This window comes from Ahaetulla prasina, chromosome 1 (assembly GCF_028640845.1).
Source record: "Ahaetulla prasina isolate Xishuangbanna chromosome 1, ASM2864084v1, whole genome shotgun sequence".
Taxonomy (NCBI): domain Eukaryota; kingdom Metazoa; phylum Chordata; class Lepidosauria; order Squamata; family Colubridae; genus Ahaetulla; species Ahaetulla prasina.
In genome coordinates, this window is record NC_080539.1 from 276,420,741 (window position 1) to 276,442,124 (window position 21,384).

General features: G+C 40.4%; 1 protein-coding gene across 1 annotated transcript in view; it reads right to left on the reverse strand.

Moving 5' to 3' along the window:
* Window positions 1-21,384, reverse strand: part of SPON1 (spondin 1) — a 388,936-nt gene that overhangs the window by 358,598 nt on the left and 8,954 nt on the right. The window contains exon 2 of the mRNA XM_058160540.1: window positions 7,031-7,137. Coding sequence (XP_058016523.1) covers window positions 7,031-7,137 — 107 coding nt within the window. The remainder of the gene's footprint in view (window positions 1-7,030; window positions 7,138-21,384) is intronic.

Here is a 21,384-nt window from a genome sequence, read left to right on the forward strand (position 1 = left end):
AGAAAATTGATTTACATTATCCTCTAAAAGGGAGAGAGGTGACATCAGTCTATTACAGAAGTTACAACTCTGAGGAAGGCTGTATTAATGCTGTGGTAGTCATACCTATATTGAAACAGCTGCCTTGAAAGGCTGTCTCAGAGTTGCATGGCTGCAACTAAACAAGCCCAGGTGGAGTTAGCCTACCAGTTCCTTAAAAAAAAAAGCTTCTTATAGAAAACTGCTTGCAAAATAATGGCAACCTACCATGGCTTAAGTTTAATGCATCATTTATAGGCACTCACTTTTCATCTTAGTGAAAAGACTGACAGGGCAATGGCAATGCAAGACTCAATAGCAGAGAAGTGGGCACTTAAATCTTGAATGAATGCAGAGATTAGAGCCAGGTGTTAATTCCAGGAAGAGCCTTTACCAGTGGGTTTGCAGGTGGGATAGGACAATTCCTTCTGTTTTTTGCCAAAAAGGTATGAATTTAGCTTTTCAAAAACTTTTAAAATATTTAACTGCCAATTAAAATGCTGATTTCAGCTTCTTACCAGAATAATAAAACTAATTAAATGGCTTAATAATTATCCCTCCACTGAGATCCATGAGCCGTTTGGAAATATTTAAAAAATTGCCTTTCCTGCCAACTCTCATCTAAGTTCTATGGTTGCAAAGTCAACCGAGTTGAGTTGTGGGAGTGGGGTGCAGAAAATGCAGTTAGGCTTGAAGGCCAGGTCCTTGTGAAAATGTCCTTTTCTTGCCATTGCTGAGAACTTAATTGGATATTACCACCAATAGGATATTAATGGTAGAAATGCACCCAACTGTGGCAAGAAATAAATAAACCAATTTTATTGCAACGGAGAAATTATCATTAAGTTACTTAGGAAATGAACCCCATTACTTTGTGCTTGCTAACAGCCGTGGGATGAGTTAGTTCAAAACTTTTCCTACTCTTCTCAGATGATCAGAGCAGTATGCGTTGGACTGAATTCACAAAGCATACCTTTCAAATGTTAGTATTTCCTATTTCTATGTTGTTTTACAGCTGTTTCATGTCTTCTTAGGCATAAATCTCTTCATATTTAATAATGGGATTGCTTAACTTTCTCCATGGCTCCCTGTCACTCGTTCAAGGGGCATAATGTAATTTCCACTTATCTATACCACAGTCTGGTATGTCCTGTAGGAATCTTGCAGCAAAATAGATCTAATTTTGCTTCTGATCTAAACTGAATGTGCTTGGCAAGTTCCAATTTTTGCTGATCTATCCCTGTGTTGGTGAACCTATGGAATACATGCCATAAGCGGCACACAGAACCATCCCATGCGGGATGCACGGCTTTGTTGGCTCCTCTTCTGTGTTCCTGTGCACACAGATGCGCTGGTCACCTGCCTTTGTGTGCTCAGGAGCACCAAAACCCAGAAGAACAGCATTCCATTGTACATGTGCGCGCTGGCACTCAAACCTTCGGGTTTCTTCTGGACAGGAAACCGGAAGTTCAGGTGCCATCACACGCATGCGCGATGGAACGCTGCTTTTCTGGGTTTCGGTGCTTGAACGCGCGTGAAAGCCACTGAGCTGCATGGTCCAGGCAGGATGGTTTTGTGTGCCATTTCCGACATGCAGGTTGGCACACGGTGATGTGAAAGGTTAGCCATCACTGATCTATCCCCTCAGCTAGAGGAACCCTTCCTTTTTTTTCCCCCCCCTTCCTTTTCTGGGGGACTCCTATAGGAAGGTAGAATTTAAGAGCCATGCCCATTTTGAAAAAAAAACAAAAACAAAGTGGAATAAAACAAGGGCTGCACCACCGGTTTTGGCTTACGCACCACAACGGGACTTCAGAGATAGCAACCTTAAGCCCCAAATGAACAATATAGCCATATTTTGTGAGACCCTTGGTCTAATTTGCAAACAAGCCATTCAAATTGCTACCAAGAATGAAGTACCCCTTCCCCAGCAGCCCTGTGTAAAAAGAAAGGGAAAGAAAGATAAAGAATAATGCTGTGGATTGGTTGCCTATTTGATCTTTTCTCCAACTCATCAGTCAATTGGGAGCCACCTATCATGTCTGAAAAACAGTAGGACCTGAATGCTAGTCTCTTTGGGGAAAACAAAAGTATCCCCTCTGTTTTACTTAGAGGACAGGTCTCTCTTTGAAGGATTTAAGCCAGATTTAAAGAAAATATGGGAAGCAGAAAAGAATGTTTGCAGTTCAGGTTTGAACAATGCAGTCCTTAGTAATTTCTGAACTTGGTTGTTTGCTTGCAGAAGTTTTATTACTCAACTAGGTAACATCATCAGTGCCAAGCAATCATCTGCAGGCAAACAACTAAGCTCAGAGAGCAGCAAGACTCCACAAGTATAAGAAAGTCTCAAGGTCTTTTTGCCATGGCCAATCAACCATTAGGATACTAAAGCATTAGGAAAAGACACCAACATCTCCTGGCCTCAGTTCTTTTCACAATGACAAAAATTAGCCAGTTTGGTCTAATAGTTAAGATACCAGTCTAGAAACCAGAAGACTGTGAGTTTTAGTCCTAACTTGGACATGAATACCTGCTGGGTGGCTTTGGGTCAGTCACTCTCACTCACCCCAACTCATCTTACAGGGATGTTGTTGTAGGAGAAAATAGGAGGATAAAGGAGTAGTAGATTTGTTTGTCACCTTGAGTTATTTATAAAAATAATAAAGTCACAATAAAAAAAAATCCTTAAAAAAACCCCAGATTTTAATTTTATACATTATTATTCCTTTACTTCCTTTTGTACACAGATTTCTATGTCACCTACTCCATAGACTGAATAAATCTTACTCTACATTGCTTAAAAGTGACAGATATGCACCTATCAATTAGCATACAAAATAATGCAAATTGCTTCTCTCTTTTTTCTTCTTTTTTGTGATGTGTTTCTTGACGTGATACGTGTATAATGCCATTTTCTCCCCAGCCATATTTGTTTGGCAAATCTAAACATTGCAGAGTAAATTTTGGCATCACATTAAGTGACTTTCAGTAATGGGCTGGTATTATTTATTCTATAATCCTAAAGAAATCTCTTGAGTAGCTTTCCTACTGAATCCAAGCCTGAATACACAGTGCTCAGAAGGCATTCTTCACCCTAATTACCAATATTAATGTTTTTTCAATATTTTCCTAACTTTAGAGAAGGAAAGTGGGAAAAAAGGAACTTATTATCATTTCTTTATATAAACCTATCATGAACACAAAGCCAGGCTTCTGCCAAAAATTACAGCTGAGATTACCTTTGATGTTAAATAATAGGCAGAACAATTTGTCTTCTTCTGATGTCGCTAAGATCAGCAATTTATCATCTACCATCAAACCTCCATATCAGTGATTGTGGCCTATGACAACTATTGTAGTCAAATGTGGGAAACCAAATTCATGATCCCTCAGTAATACTAATATAGGTCATTATGTTTCAAAAAGCAAGAATGGGGTGAGAACAAGATTATCTGAGGTTTGGAACATAAAATATATTAACTGCATGTCTAATATGCTCAGAATGCATTTATATTCTGTCCTACCTGGAAAAAGAAATTATGAATAGGAGACAATGAAATTATTTCTGCCATGTGCTCCTCTAGTGGCTCTCCAGAAATAGTCAGTGATATATATTTTCTAAAGTGCTTAAGAACATGTCACAGAATTGTTTATAATGATAAATCTGTAAGAATAACAATAATCTTTTTCCAATCTTCCCAACTCCACATTATTAACTGTGGATAATATTGCTATCATCAACAACACATCTATTTTTCACAGAACAGCTATGGTGAAAATTCCAGCAAACATTACATGCTCTGCCTTGCTACCACAATTTGTGAAATGCTGAAATGATCCAGATTTGTCAAAAACATCACAGGGATAATAAAAGTTACAGTGATATATTTTATAGGATCATTATCTGGTGGACTGACTGCATCTTCACCGTGCAAAAAAAGAAAAGAGACAAAAAGGATTTTTATTTTATTCCTGATAGTCTTCATGTGATTGAGTTAATCATTAGTGCTTTTTATCAGCTTCAGGCAATATTAAATATAGCAGAAAATATTGGGTGTTGTAGGAAGGCGACATTAAGGAAACCACAATGATAAAAGGGGGTCAACACCCCTTTTTATATATGTGGTTAGATTAAAACTTCCACTAAAAAAAGTGTTATTTCCAGTATTGCACTCTGCTAAGAAATAGCAGGAGAGGAAACAGGGCACATACAATTTATAGCGAAATGAAAATGATAGGTAATTTTACACTGACTGCAGACTATCCCCCATTGGACTCAAGTATGAAGCTTGGATTTTAAAAAATCTGAAGGGCAGTCAAAAGATAAAAAGGTCATTGTGATTGAGCCGAGAGATATGCTTTGTTAATCATATTTTTTAAAAATGTTACTTCAGGAAAAGTAAAGAAGAAACCTGAACATTAATTTAATCTATAAAATTGCTGGGTATTTGGGCATGATAAGTAGACTTCTGGAGAAAACTTTGGCTAATCAGCTTTATTATTACTTGGTCATATTCTAATTAAATCAAAATTGTGTTTTCCCAGCTAATGGGCCAAACATGATCAAGTCAAGAATTTATTTATTTTTTGCTTCTTCCATAGTGACATCATCCTTCCAAGATATCTTCTTTTGCTTTCTATTGGCTAAATCCAGTCAAACAAGTGGTCCAGCCATTTTTACTTCTATTTCTATTTCTGTAACTACACTCTATTAAGACAGCTTTTCAGATTCTCATTTAACCAGCTACACCATTTTGACAAGCCTGCATTCTTAGCCGATCAAAATGAATATCCCAGAATCTCAATTTTCTGTTTTTCCTTCACAAGTTTGTCAGAAAAAGGTGATTCATAAAAATATTTCATTTGAGGAAAACCTGATGCTCCCAGTGAGATACGATCAAGACTCCTGGTTTGTTTGTTTTTTCTAGATAGGGCTGTAACTTATTCCTATTCCAAAAGATTACATTCCTCACCCCTAACCCTTTATTATGACTAAACAGAATAAAATATAAAGTTTTTCAAGGAATATGCTATAAAGCAAAGGCAAGTGATTAACAGTGAAGTCTCAGCCAATGTAGTACAGGAAAACGAATGGCCGAGATTTGTGATACTACAGGTAGTAGAGAAATTCCTTGGTGAACCCATCTATCTCTGCTTTCTAGCTCTTTTCTAAAACACTCAGAAGAAACTTTTTGAGGGGAAAAATAATCTTTGAATCCTATCTTTTACCTGCAGGGGAAATTTTTATCTCCAGTTGGGAGCCTAACCCACAGTTCCATTCTGCCCGCAATGTATTTTCCTACTAAATTAACAGGCATAATTAGTTAATAATCCATTAATTATAACTAATCTTAATTAACAATTATTCATTAATTATAATTAAGAATTAATTCATTAAGAATAATACAAGGAAGAATATAAATCAGGTAGAAAGGGAGGAAGGAATGAACAGTAGAAAATAATGTATCTGTATTTTCTTTTTGGGGGGATTCCTTTTTAATTTTCAACAATGATGTTGCCCATCCCCTATTTTTATTTTTACAAAAAAAAAAGTCTATCTAAAGCAAATTCTGCTCCATATTCTTAATGAAACTAGACAGACCAAAAGGCTATTAACACCAGAGTCACAGAGCTTACACTGATTTAAGAAGTTAATTTACTTTCCATTTTATCTTTTTCTTTGTATTTTGAATAGAATTACTAATTTCCATCTAGCTAAAATGATTAGAATCTTCCTGTATTTCCCTAAGGAGTAATATGAATACTTTGATCCTATGTGTTTTTATGTCTGTCAACAAAGACTAGTTTAATGGATGAAATGGCAATATGTGGCTTCAATTCACCCAAATATACTTTTGGTCTTTAAGGATTAATTAGTGATCATACTGTATATTAAGAGATTATCCATGAATCAAGTTCTTGCCTCTAACTAGTAATATTAAGGTCAAGAATTAATACTACATTCTTTAATGCTTTATTTGCAACTTCAGATAAGTACGTATTGTTTTTAGTCAGCGACTAACATCCTAAATATTAATTTGATCAAAGCTTTGTGAGAACAGCTGATTAGCAGTATCACTGTACTGTAATGATTCGATTTTCTACTTCCTGCATCCTAAAGTCACTAGAAGTGAAACATGCAGAGTGAGACGTGCATAAGTGCACCTGCGTGCCTATCGTCCCTGTCCTAATACTCCTTTTTACTTCTCTTTTCATGTATCCAAATCATGTTTATACTTTTACCTGTTATCTTATATATGTGTGACAAAATAAATAAATTCTTGCTTATTCTGTCCAGAAGGAAATCATTTTTGCTGCTATGCAAAATCTTTTTTGGGTTTTTCTTAGACTTGGCATCATTAGGAAACCCAGAACAGTATTACAATTGTTTTCCGACAAATCTCTAAGATTTGTAAGAGTAGTCATATCTGAGTTCATTAAGTACAGATCTCATGTATTTACTTGGAAGCAAGCCACCCTGAAATGATTCAGACTTACTTCCAAAAGATGATAGCTGGATATCTCCTGCAGAGATTTTGTTAATCTCACCAAGATCAAATGAAAGTTGCTAGTCTAGACATTGTAACGTACAGGAAAAAACATAACAGTGTCAAGAAAAATAAAGGTCAACAAATATTTGAACTGGACTTGGAATTGCTAAGTACCAAGGACAACCTCCAAATTCTTTGTTTGACAAAATAGTTAAGGCTGCAAAATGTATACCTTACTTGGGCTCAAAATATTCCCACTACTTTCAGAGGGAAGGATTTCAAAGCAAACAGGCAAAAGATAGTATTACAAATGTAAGAATATAACAGCATCTTGTTGAATTCTATAGCCTACTTACAGTTCTTTTCTCATATTAATCTGACTTGATTAAAGCTATAATATTAATTTCATTGTTACAGTGACAATTTAAGATATGAAGAATGTATATAAAGAAAGGTATGGTTCCTGTTTCCAGCCAGGAAGTCATCTTTTAGTTCATATTTCTAAATCAATAGTTCCTCACCTGGAAAGTACCAGCATGGTCTTCTTCTTTGTCACCTTCTTTGCCTTCTTTCAAAGCAATCAATGTGAATCCACGAAAATAGGCTGGTGTAGCTGCAGATAGTGTTACTGCAAGAGAGAAGGAAGAAAAACACCGCATTTGAAATCCATAAAGTTTTTTCCTTAAAAAAAAAAAAATCTTGGCTACTGATCATTCCAGAATTTGGTGCCTTCAAACATGGAGTCTTCAACGGATTCTTCCAAAATTGAAAAAGGAAGCCGTGCCAGCAGAGAATATGGTAGTTTCAGGGGTGGGCTTCAAAAATTTCAGGAACGGGTTCTCTGCCCAGTTGCTGGGTGGGCTTGGCCATGGTGGGTGTGGCCTAGTCGGCCACCTTCACCACTGTGGGCATTTTCACCTTCCCCAGGCCCTGGAGGCTTTCCTTGAGCCTCTGGGAGGCCAAAAACTGCCTTCCCTGGGCTCCAGAGGCCCTCTGGAGGCCAGAAATGGGCTCATTTCCAGCCTTCCAGAATTTTTGGGAGGCCCATTTTCCCCCTCCCTGAGCCTCCGTGTGGGCCCTGCATTTACTTCACATCCAAAATGACCCACATGAAGACTCCTGGGAGGAGAGGGATGGGGTGGGAGGGGCAGGTGGGGTAGGGTGGAAGGGGCCAGCCAGGGGTGGGATTTGGAGGTTCTCCAAATCGGCCATAATGTGCGAACCTGTAGCAACCCACCCTGGGTAGTTTTAGTCTAGTAGATGATGTTATGATGAACTCTTTGCAAATACTCTGGTCCTGGAAATGTTTCATGTTTTCTCTTTTTTTATAAACTGAAAGAAGAAGAATAGTAGTATGTTTGGCAGAAAGCAAGTCTCATCTTTTAAAGGGAATATCAAATATAAATTGAACATATTCCTGCTTTCCCAACTGGATTTCCCTTCAAAGATGCTTCCCTAATTCTCCTAAGTAAATTTGATGAGATGCAAGGAAGGACTAGACATTGTTTAATTAATAGTACTACTTCTGATAAAAGAGATATTTGAGTGCACCCCTTTTCATGTAAAGACGTTTCATATGCCACATGTTACCAAGATTGCTTCCATCGATATATTTTGAAACTTGTCTAACATTCTTCCTGGTTATTCTCTAGTGGAAAATATACCGAAGTAGGGAGTGAACAGAAATATGGTGAACATTTAAGCTTTCTTATGAGAGAGCTCAGCCTGTTATCCCCAAAATCAATGCCAAGAAACAGAAGGCATTAGCAGGGCTTCAGATTTGATCTCAAAAAGTTGTCCTGGAGCCCATGGAATAAAGGAAGAAAGCAGCGTCTGTCTCTGCAACAGCGATAATGATGATAGGTGCTACAGTCTATACTCCAGTGGTGGGTTTCAAACATTTTTTACTACCGGTTCTGTGGGTGTGGCTTGGTGGGCGTGGCAGGGGAAGGATACGGTAAAATCTCCATTTCCTCCCAATCAGCTGGGACTTGAGAGGCAGAGAATAGATGGGGGCGGGGCCAGTCAGAATTTTTACTACCGGTTCTCCAAACTACTAAAAATTTCTGCTACCGGTTCTCCAGAACTGGTCAGAACCTGCTGAAACCCACCTCTGCTACACTCCATGGTACTTTTGGGAGACTAAAGCTAAATAAAGGAGACAGAATGTTCGTAGAAAGATTGAGAAAAGTTTCAATGAGAATCCAATGTCACTTTTCCCATTTTAGCCTAGGTACCCAGAGGTAAGCCCCATTAAGTTCAATAGAAGTATTTCCCAGGAAAAAGAGCATAAAACTATAATCTCAGTAGCATTCTCTGCCACATACTTTACCACTCAGTGCTTATTGAAAGTAAACATTCTCTTAATTGCCTTGTACTTCCTGCTGCGAGCAGTTCTGGCAGCTGAAGAAATAGGCTGCCACCTTCAAGCACTTATGCTGAATTAAAATTAGTCTACATGAATCACCTAACCAAATATGAATAAAGATATCACAGAATACAAAAGTGAAATGCATTTTGTTAGAATTAACTTCTGATTTTAGTTAGGAAAAAGCACCAACATTTCACTTGCACCATTACCATTTTCTCAAAGAATTCTCAGTTCACATCACACTGTGACAAAATGTGGCTTGTTTGGTTTTGGCTTAGCATGTTCTACAAATCTATCAAATTCTCCCTAATATATTGGATAAAAACTATTGAATCTGTAATTTTAAAAGAACCATGATTTACACATTCACCTATAGCCAAATAAGGAAATTGAACCTGAATGTATTCAAGTCTAATCCAACATTAGAACTATTACACCTCAAAGACCCAACCACAATAGCTCTAACCCACTCAATGACAATCCGAGGTGCTAAAGTTCACAAACTTATCTTTTCCTTCTTTAAGACTTTACAATATTGTCCGAAGTACAAGAAATTTCATATATTAATAATAGTCAAGGACTCCTGTTTGAAGGTTAAAAATTCTGCTTTGCTTAGCATTGCACTAATTTGGGAATCAACTGTCCTGGGAATGCAGCATCAGATATGTCCTAGATCAGGGGTCTCCAACTTTAGCAACTTTAAGACTTGTGGACTCCAACTCCTAGAATTCCTCAGCCAGCTTGGCTGGCTGAGGAATTCTGGAAGTTGAAGTCCACAAGCCTTAGCTGACAAGGTTGGAGACCCCTGTCCTAGATCACGGTATCAAATTCACTGCATCACTATGCTGTCATGTGATGTTTCATGATGTTTTCCCCATTCACGGAGCTGGGGTTGGTGTGGCCTGAGTGTGATGCATCTGGTCTGCAGGCCGTCAGTTTGACACCCCTGTCCTAGATGGCTAGGTTGCACATGTGTTGATGAAAAGCTTGAAAGAGAATGGATTTTCCTAGCTCTAATATAGGTGGTATCACTACAATCAGAAGCAATCTGTTGTGCATTTTCATTGCCACGCTTGCTGCTATAGCAATAAATTGTTGCAGAATGGAGCCTTCCCTCCCTCCCGCCCTTCCTTCCTTCCTTGACTAATATGACTGTCCACCCTATATACAATAATACTGGGCAGTTCACAGAAAGATCAATAAAAAATAAAAAATAAAAAACTGCACTACGCTGCACTGCACTATGTGTGCATATATGTATAGTTTAGCACTGTAGTATGCTGTATGAACAATTGTAAAATGTTGTAATTTACTGGATCAACTTCAAATTTATATATTCAACAAATGATGATGATGATGCCTTGTTAGGAGAATTCTACCCCTTAGTAATTTGCCAACTCCGATAAATGTTTCAGAAAACACTTTTTCAAAAAATATGAATATTTTTTGTCCCTGCAGCATAATTCTAGTTTAAAGCTTATTCAATATTTTCCCTATTGTTGTTTTTTGTGCTTTTTTTAAATAAAGGATTTTATATAGGTATGAATGAAACATTTATAATTGTCTATATGGCATGTCCAAAGACAATGTTGCTAATCTCTAAAACTATTCAATGTAATACACCTGCAATTTTCACAAATGACAATGACATGAATACAGGAACTTCCATCTAAGGATACAAGGTTCTTTCTGCCTGTGAAAGATGTTTAATCCAGCAAGCAATTACTATCAATTGAATGAAGATAACATTTGCTCCTCTAATTCAGGGGTGAAACGCTCCCGGTTCGGACTGGATCAAGCAATCCATTAGTGATGGGGGCAGGTAGTTTGGAGAACCGGTAGCAAAAATCCCTCCTGCCCCCCGCCCCCTGCCCATGCCCACCAATCGCCCAGTCCCCACTTGCCTACTTGGCAGCTTGCTGCTTCTTTTGGGCTCGCTCGCTTTTCCTGCCTTGCTTCGGCTGCTGCAATCAATTTCATCAGCTAGCAACTCAATCTGCCTGCCTTCAATCCATCTCATTGGTGAGCAACTCAATCTGCCTGCCTTGTTCCTTCAATTGGGTAAGTAACTGGGGGTTTTTTTTGGGTGGGGGAGCTTTAAAAAATAATTAATTGGGGTTTTTTTTAAAGGAGTTTTATTTTGTTTTTAGATATAGAAATTTAAAGTTAAGGAAGTTTTAAATTTAGCTGCTTTTATCTAAAAATATAAATAAAATAAAATAATAAAATAATTTCTGAGATTTGGTGTGTTTCTGTAGTGTTTCACTCTAACTACACAAACACATAAATCTCACAAAGCTGTATGTGGTATTTTATGTGTGTGAGTCAGTTGTGTTGTGTTGTGTGTATACAAAGTGTGAAAGCTGGTTTTTGAGCTTTTTGTGGCTGTGTGAGGTTCCTGCTTGCTGCAGGGACCATTTGGGTGAGGTGCAGCTGCTTTTACATTTGTGTGAGTCAATTGTATTGTGTTGTGTGTGTGTAAAGTGTGAAAGTTGGTTTTTGGTACCTCTTATTGTTTTGTGTACTTTGTTTATTATTTTTATTATTTATTATTATTGGCCACACCCACCCAGTCACCTGACCACCAAGCCACACCCACCAATTAAGCCACATCCAAAGAACCAGTAGGGAAAATTTTTAGATTTCACCCCTACTCTAACTGCATCTTTTTTTAGCTTCCATGGTACCTGAAATTCTGGCTATCACAACTAAGAAGACCCTTCCTTGGATAATTATCTGTCCCCAGATGCTGTCCACTAGTAATACTTCAAGCACAAATGTTCCAAAAATCTCAAGCGATCCTTCACTTATTAATATGACTGACTAAGCGAAAGCAACAGATGATTTGCAGATTATCTCATTGTTAAGATAGGCCTTTGAAAGTGGATCTTTTAAAAAATGTTCATAGGATGGATACTTGTTCACATATCCAGTAAATGAAACCCCTCTATATGAATTATTCAAATAAATAGAGCTGATCAGCTGGGGAGAGGACAACTTTCAAATCTTAGCTCTAAACTTTATTTTCAACCAATCTAAAACTATCTAATATGGGGTCCTTGGTGCTCTCTGACCTAGTGTTATGTCCTCCTCGCCTCCGTCCGAATGATGGCTTAATTAGCCGACTCTTATCAGCTCTGGCAGCAAAACAGCCAGCGTCTGCCAAGAGCCCTCGTTGGCTGCCAAGACACTGGTGAATCACAACCTTCAGCTCTAGTCAATCCGTGGATTTGCCTGATACAAAGAGACACACCAGCTCTTGCTGCCTTTTATATCCTGTGGGGTGTGGCTCCATGACTCAGCACTTCCTAGGCCTGCCCCTCCCCTGCTTCTGTTGTTCTCTTCTCTCCTGCCTATGAAACTTGGGATTGAGCCAAGCCTGATTGCTGTCAGCTGGGTCTGCAGGCGTGGCCTGGGGGGGAGAAGAGTCAGGAGAAGGAGGCCTTGTTATCTCTTTCACTTGGCCTGCTTCTGGCTCCTGGAGCTGATCCAGGGAGGCCGGTGCTTCCAAGGTAAGTCCTGATGGGCCTTCCCCCTCACTGTCCAAGTCACTTTCTGGCAGCAGGCCCGGCTCCAAGGCACTTTCTGGCAGCAGGCCCGGCTCCAAGGCACTTTCGGGCATGGGGCCAGGTTTGGGGTGGGAGCCACAATACTTAGGTTGTTTTCTTGCATACATTTCATTACCAAACTAGGTAACATCATCAGTGTGTCTGCAAGAAAACAACCAATCTCTGCAAGAAAACAACCAAGCTCAAAGAGTATCAAGAACCTCACAGTTCAACCTTGAACTAAAAATATTTATATTCTATCCATGTAATATGTCCTGGGAAAAGCCACTGAACAAAAATGTATTTAATATTTGCTGAACTGCACTACCCTCAGCGCCATTCTTTCTAAATACAAAAAATAATAGTGATGTCTGAAAGTTTAGATGTGTAAATATAAACAATAGTAACATTAAGAATTAGATAATGAAAAATTAAAAAAAATTGAACCAAAGTACAAATAGGATTTTAATGTTATACCATTAGGTTAATATTTTCCACTCCCACCACTTCTTGTATAAATCCGGTTTTACTTATAAGAAATACACAGATTTTTTTTCTTACAGATGAAAGCGATAGCATCACAGCAAAAAAAAAAAGAACACTTTTCTTTCAGACTACGGAGCTACAAACCATCAATTAAACAGAGTAAGACAAAATGTTAAGAGTGCATTTCAGAAGGGAATAGAGCTCTGCCCCCTGTATTTTTATAGTTTCACTGATCTGTGAACCTTTGTACTTTTGGTCAATAGAAACCCAAATGCCACATCAAATTGTTACAAGAGTGGGCTGACAAGAGAATTTTTAAAAAAAAGCTTTTGACATAGAATGGGCAGCATTTTCCAATGCTAATGATGGCATAAAGCTATTTCTTTAAAGAAGACAAGAGATTTATAATGGTACGTACTGGGTGTTCCAACATTCTGCTGGAAAATCACTCAGAATGTGTATTCCAGCCTAATTTTAATAAAAAAAATTATTTAGCATGATTGTTTCTACTTGCAAGAATCATGTTATCTGACTTTGTTCTGATGTTGTTTTTTTGTTTATGAATAAAAGCAATTCTAAGTATTCATGAGTGATATGACTTATTTCCCATCCCAGATATGTTACCATCTTGCTGAAGGCATAGTTACCCAGATTTATTAGATTACTTGAGTCTAGTGTTATTAGAACCCTTCTCACTCCTTCCTGTTATAAAGGAAAATCTGAATATATGGATATTAAAGGTCAAAATCCAGTCACAGCATTTTACTATCAAAATGTCTCTGCATTTTACAGTAATAATATATTCTTTGTAAAAATCTGATTTATAGTTATGAAATAGAATGTAGTTAGAACTTAATCTTTCCATTCCCATAATATGTAATAAGGCTGAAACTTCGTATAACACATCCTTTCCCTCTATTCCAGTATAACTGTGAAGAAAGTAAGTCTTCTTTTGCTTCTTCCAGTAGAAAGTCAGTGGAAAGTTTCATACTAATTATTTCAACAACTTAGACTGTAAGCCTAACTAAAAATAAATGAATCATGTGCTAGTTGGAGCATGTCAAGAAAAAGAAATGAATGAATTATTGCTGTTCATGTGACTTGATCAACTAATCTCACCTGACATGCTGGGTTCCTGTGAACACTTGATTAAATCTAAATGATACTGACATTTGCTAATTCCCACTTTCTGTGTCTTTTCCTTTAGCAGCAACTATTAAATTCATTAGAATTCCTGATTTGAAATTTCCAATTATCCTAAAGGTGATTTTTTTCCGGACTGTCCAGTTGCCTTTTGGGGAAAAAAAACCACCTTTGGAAGAACCATTACTTGGATATCCGAGAATCTCCATAGACATTCCAATAAAATTCTACCCAGTATAATTAACAGATTGTTGAGGATTGAGATTGTCTGATTGATTGTCTATCTGATATAGAACTTAAGTCATTCTGGGAAATTTTAGTATCTCAGATAAATAATATTTCTTTGCTAAATTCTTCATGGTCCTTCATGGTATATTCTCCATGGTCCTCTCATATCTTAATATTACTGAAGACTACATTGGCTCATTGACAAGGTAACATTGTCTTAAGTAATCATATGTCTGTGGTACTTATTTATTTAGTTTTTTATTAATTGAAAGGCAAAACCAAACAAGTAAAAAAATATTTGCCACATTTTCGCAGAAATCCAGTCTGATTCCTTTCATTCTTCATGGTAAAGTTAGTTCTCCTGTGGCTTTTTTGAAAACTAGAATTGGGCCAGTTCATATCATTTGCAACCATTTCCTCTGTACTTCTTTCTAATAGTTTACATTTATTTAAATCAAAAGCATCAGATAAATGGATAATATTTGATAAAATCTGGCCTGCCAAACAGTGTGAGTTGTACTAGATTTGGCCATAGGAGAATAGAATAGAATAGAATAGAATAGAATAGAATAGAATAGAATAGAATAGAATCTTTTATTGGCCAAGTGTGATTGGACACACAAGGAATTTGTTTTGGTGTATATGCTCGCAGTGTACATAAAAGAAAAGATACCTTCATCAAGGTACAACACTTACAAGTTATTTACAAAGTAACTGCTATTAGAAACTTTTGTTCCTGGTTAACTCCACAGTAGCATCAAATTCGTAAAGTTTGGAAACAGGATGATAGGGAGAAAATATTAGGATAAGCGGCAATCTTACCAACATGATTTCTCTCACTATTTTAACGTAAAACAATCAAAACAACCTAACATCAGTATACAGTATCTACTCATGTAAGTCTTCTAAGTAGGTATTTGTTCTACCGTCTTTATAAGTAGCTTTCCTGTTAACATATGACTAATGACTTTTGCAACTACTTTGTACTGAAAATTGAGTCAGTTCAAGCCTTAATTCCAATTCTGTGTATTTTAATGTTCCTGAATTAAGTAGTTCCGGTTGCAAATTTCACCATACCTGAAATTTTCTTCTCTCCAGTTATAGGGAAGGTGGTAGCCAAAATAATCACTGAAGCTGTTTACAATGTCAGTCCTTCTTATCTTTTTTCTTCTTCATTCATCTTTCTTTCTTTCTTTCTTTCTTGTCTTCTTTTTAAAGATTGATGAACTGGCCCCTCATCACTGCTTCTTTTCCTGAGTCTTGGAAACTTGCCTATTTATGTTCTTTGTTGAAAAAAGTCATCCTTGATTTTTCTATTTGTCCTAACTTCTAATGTCTATTCTTTTCCTTTCTAGCTAAGATTTTTGAGAGAATAGTCCTCTCTCAATTCCCCTTTCACCTCATACTAATTAATCTTAGGTACTCACTTCAGTTAGGTTTTTGTATAGGATACCCTACAGAATCTTTTTTGGCACATGTTGCTAATTATTTTATTGGTGATATATTGTCAGTACTGGCACTAGTAGACTTATTTACTGAATCACATTTGACATTATATATTTAAGTTCCCTTGGTATTGTTGTGCAGTATTTCAGGTTTTTGATCTGATCTTTTTACCAGATATTCTGAGTTTTGTGGAACATCTTCCAATCTTTTCTATTAGCAGTAGGGGTTCCTCACGGTTCAGTGTTGGGCACCTTAGTATTTTATTTATACATGCTTCCAACAGGCTTCTTGATTTTCAGTTTACCAGTTTAATTATCATATCTATGTTGCTTCTAGATTCATTTGTCTATCCCTGGTTTTTTTCCCTTTGGTTTTCAAGGCTGCCAACTGTGGATCTCACCAGGCATGAAGAACTTGGGAGTCTAAATTAACACTGATCTTTTTTTTAAAAAAAAACACCTGTTAAAGTTGTAGTTTTTGTTAAGTTCGGGAAGTAACGAAGCTGGAGACCAGGGTAGTGACAACAGCTCTTTAATATAGGGTGAACCCAACAACCTGGCTGGGGAAAAACCTCTCCTTATATACTGTTTAACCGGCGGCTTCAACCAATCAGCAACGTGCTTGTTTCCCGCCAAAACATTTAAAGGTACATAACACTCCTCCCCTCCCAGAAAACACTTTACCTATTATTTACCTATTATTTACATGTTATTTTTCGACGTAGTCACGCAAATAACCTGGGCGTCTCCTGATTCTTTCGGACCTGCGCGGTTCAGTCTTTGGGAGTGGGTTGAGCTGGTCGGAGGGGCTGTTTGCTCCTCCCAGCTCTTTTGCTAGGCCATCCGGCCCTGGATTACTTGCAGACTCTGTTTCTAGGCCCTCCGGCCTTGGATTACTTGCAGAGTCGTCCCTGCTGTTTCCAAAGGGAACCTGATGGCGTCGCTGGACCTCCTGGGATTCAGCTAAGTCTTGCGCCTCTCCCGGATTACGGTCAGCTGTGGGTTCAAATAACGATTGATCATTATCTGTCTCATTTAGCTCTGGTTGTACGGCTATTCGTTTTCTTATCTGATCTATGTGGCGCCTCCATACTCGGTTGTCTTTTAACTCAACTAAGTATGATTTTGGACCGGTTGCTTTTATGATTTGCCCTGCTAGCCAACTTGGGCCGTCCCCATAGTTGCGGGCCCACACTCGGTCGCCTATGCCCATTTCTCTAGTTTTTTCCAGTTCCCCCTTGTAACCCTCTGGTGTGTAATGGGGATTTAAACGGTCCAGTGGGCACCGGAGCTTCCGTCCCATCAATAATTCGGCTGGGCTTCTGCCTGTAGCAGTGCTGGGGGTTCTGTGCTGAATAGCCAGAAAGAAGTCTATCTTTGTTTGCCAGTCGCCTGGCTTGAGTCTGGACAATGCCTCCTTAGCGCTCCGGACGGAACGCCTGCAAGGCCATTCGGCGCGGGGTGGAAAGGCGCAGAGAGGGCATGCGGATGCCCTCCTCTGCCAAGTATTCCTCAAACTGGGTTGCCGTGGTGCGGGCGTTGTCGGATACTAGCGTGTCAGGCAACCCGTGGGTTGCGAATAGGTGCCGCAGGGCTGCGATTACTGCCTCGGCTGTCATGGATCTCATGAGAATGATTTCCAACCATTTAGAGAAAGCGTCGACTACCACTAGGAAGGTTTGGCCGTGGAAAGGGCCAGCAAAATCAATGTGGATTCTGACCAGGGCCCTTGGGGTTTTCCCATTCCCTGACTGGGGCCGTTGGGGGTAGAGGTCTGGACTCTTGGCAAGCCTGGCATTTTCCTACCCTCTCAGCAATTTCTGAGTCCATGAGTGGCCACCAAACATAACTTCTTGCTAGCCCCTTCATCCTTACGATCCCTGGGTGACCCTCGTGGAGGAGGTCCAATACCTTTCCCTCAATTTCTCCGGGATCACCACTCGATCGCCCCATAGCAGGCACCCCTTGAGCCGAGAGTTCCCACGTTTTTACAAATTCCTTAAACGCCGCCCGGCAGCGGGCCACCCTCTTGTACCCAACCGACTACAGTCCTCAAAGTAATGTCCGGTATGATGCCGAGCCACCTCCTTAGATGTGACTGGGCCAGAGTCCAAAGAGTCAATTAGCAGGATGGGCGTCCCGGGTGGGGTCTTGATCGCCCTGGTAGTGGGCATCTGCTTAAAGCGTCCGCATGCCCCACTTCTTTTCCCGGTCGATGCTGCAGCTTGTAGGAATAAGCGGCTAAAAAGATAGTCCATCGGGTCAATCGTGGCAAAAGTGCCACAGGCGTTGGGCGGTCGCCAGCCAGTATTCCTAACAACGGTCTATGGTCAGTAACAATTTCAAAGTCTCTACCAAAGACGTATTCGTGAAACTTTTTTACCCCTGACACAATTGCTAGCGCTTCCTTATCCAGCTGGCTGTAGTTCCTCTCTGTGGAGGACATCGTTCTGGAGTAGAAGGCTATAGGGGCTTCTGTGCCGTTTGGAAGTCTGTGGCTGAGCACAGCCCCCACCCCGTAAGGGGAGGCATCGCAAACCAGTACTAATGGCAATGAGCTATGATACTGAATCAGTAGGCTATCGCTGGAGAGTAGGTTTTTTACTGCTTCGAAAGCCCTAGCTTCCGACTTTCCCCAAGACCAAACAGTATTTTTTCCCAGAAGCTTATGCAGCGGCTCAGCAACGGTCGCTTTGTTTTTTAAAAAGACCGCGTAAAAATTCACTAGCCCCAGGAATGCCTGTAGCTCTGTTTTGTTTGTGGGCGCTGGGGCCTTTCTGATTGCCTTGACCTTGCTCTCAGTGGGGTGAATTCCTTTCTTGTCTATTCGGTAGCCCAAGAACTCGACGGATTCTACCCCTATCTGGCATTTGTTCACTTTAACCTTTAGTCCGGCTGACCGGAAAATGCCCAGAACTTTTCTCAAACGCTCCCCCAATTCCTCTAAATTTTCGGCTGATATCAATACATCATCGAAGTAGGGGACTACCCCTGGGAGCCCTTGCAGAAGTCGTTCCATTAGATTTTGGAACAGCCCCTGTGCCACACTCACCCCAAATTGTAATCGGGTACACTTGAAAGCACCTCTATGAGTCACAATCGTTTGGGCTTCGGCTGTGTTGGCGTCTACGGGCAGTTGTTGATAGGCTTGAGCCAAGTCTAACTTTGCAAAGACTTGCCCTTGCCCCAACGAGTGCAGCAAGTGTTGCACCACGGGAACCGGGTAAGCGCTTTTCTGTAAGGCTTTGTTTAATGTCGCCTTGTAGTCAGCGCAGATTCTAATTGACCCATCTGGTTTGACTGGGGTGACGATTGGTGTCTCCCACTTTGCATGATCGACTGGCACCAGTATCCCCTGACTGATGAGCTTGTCTATCTCCCTGTCAATCTTGGGTTTAAGGGCAAAAGGGACCCTCCTTGCCTTTAACCTAATGGGGGCTACCTGGGGGTCTAAGTTGAAGGAAATAGGGGTCCCCTTGTACTTGCCCAGGCAGTCCTTGAAGACATCTTCGAACTCGTTCATGAGTATGTCTTTTAGGTTACAGTCACTTCTGTAGATGCCAGTCACTCCCATGCCCAATGCACGGAACCAGTCTAGTCCCAACAAACTAGGCAGGGTCCCTTCGACGATCGTGATGGGCAGGGTCTTCTTGTGTGGTCCGTACTCGACTCGGACAGAGGTGGTCCCTCGAACAGGGATGCGATTCCCTTGGTAGTCGTGGACTCGTAGCCGTTGTGTTTGCAGGTGGCGCTTTGCGACTGACGGCAACGCTTTCGCCAAAGTGTCCCAGGACATGATGGTGATCGCTGACCCGGTGTCCACTTCTAGTCGGCACGGCACTCCTTCTATTTTTGGCTTGGTGAAGATCTTCTTCTCCACCCGGGTTGTGGCGCGGCCTATTATCACCGTCATTTGATTCGAGTTCGCGCCCTTTTTGTTTGAGCCAATCGCGGGTCGCCTTGCCGATCCCGCGCTCTGATTGGCCGATTTGAATTTTCGGCGGGAAGGTTGGGGAGCTCGACAGACTTGAGCTAGGTGCCCCTTCTTCTCGCACCGCCGACATGTAGCGTCCTTGAACTTGCAGTGTTGGCGCTGGTGTTGACCTCCGCAACTTCCGCATTCGTCCCGGTCTTCTTTGCCGCGTTTCTCGGTTCGGCAAACCCCTTCCTCATCCTCACCGTCGGATTCGGTCTGGATCTCTTCTTGGTGCACCGGGGTTGATTTTGTGCTCGCCTTCGGTGTGAGTGGCTGTTGCAGGGTCTCCGCCGCTTGGGTGGACATTTCATGCGCTCTGGCTTCGTCCAGGGCGTTTGCCAGCGTTAGATTGCTTTTCGATAGCAGTCGCCTCCGCAAACGCATGTCTCTGACCCCACGGATGAGTTGCTCCAGCAGCGCCTCGTCTAGGTCTCGGTACCCACAGTCTTTGGAGGCTTTCCGCAGGGCGGCCATGTAGCGGCCGATGGTTCCGCCCCCTCGCTGTGGGCGCTCCCCAAATTCAAAACGCCGCACGTATTTGGACGGCGTTGGTGCGAAATGGTTTTTTAGCAGGGTTTGCAGAGTTTGCCACGATACCAATTGTACCGGCGTTGGCTCTGCCAGGGCTTCCGCGATGTCGATGACCTCGGGACCGCAGTGGCTCAAGAAGTATGCCCTTTTGCGGTTGTCTGGAACTCCTTGCAGTTCGTTTGCTTCTAGAAAGCTTTCGAAACGGGTCATGTACGTTCCCCATTTCTCTCTGGCTGGGTCAAACGGCGCGGGCGGAGTGTAACTGGCCATCTCCGCGTTTCTGCCCTGTGTTTGCTGGGTTCGGTTCTTCCGTGCTTCAGCTCGGTTCTGGTGCTCCTTAGCCTCGAGATCCCACCTTCGTCGCCAGTGTTAAGTTCGGGAAGTAACGAGGCTGGAGACCAGGGTAGTGACAACAGCTCTTTAATATAGGGTGAACCCAGCAACCTGGCTGGGGAAAAACCTCTCCTTATATACTGTTTAACCGGCGGCTTCAACCAATCAGCAACGTGCTTGTTTCCCGCCAAAACATTTAAAGGTACATAACAGTTTTCATTTAATGAATGTTCATAAAATACCTCAATTCCACATTATACAGATGACTAAGAGGTGGTACATTCTTTGGTCTCACATGAATTATTGTACCAATCTGTTTCTTGGATCACCTCATTTAACCCCTTAATTTGTATCTGGAATACTGGTACTCATAATACTCTGGACCTTTCTTATTTTGCTCCCATATTTTTTTTATCACCAGTATAATCAGTGGTTTGAATATTCATGCCAGCATAAATTGCTGATGCTGATACATCATGCCCTGTATATGGTCATATCAGTTATTTTTTTTAAAAAAAATATGCTGGTGGTTCAGGAACTTATGTATTTGACCCAACTACTAGGTCAAGTTTAATACTTTTTCCTCTGATGGAAGATTTTCCTAACTTTGCTCCAGTTCTGTAAAGCTGTCTTTCCCTCCTCCCATAATTAAACTTGGAGTCTGACTTCTTAACATATAGAAAAGCACTAAGCCTACTTCTTTTTCTTGAGCCCCTGTGAAAGCAAGTTTACTGTAGAAGTTAATATGTTTTAAAATTTGATATTAAAAGTAACATGTAAAAATCCATTAATTTGAATGTACAAATGTTTTACT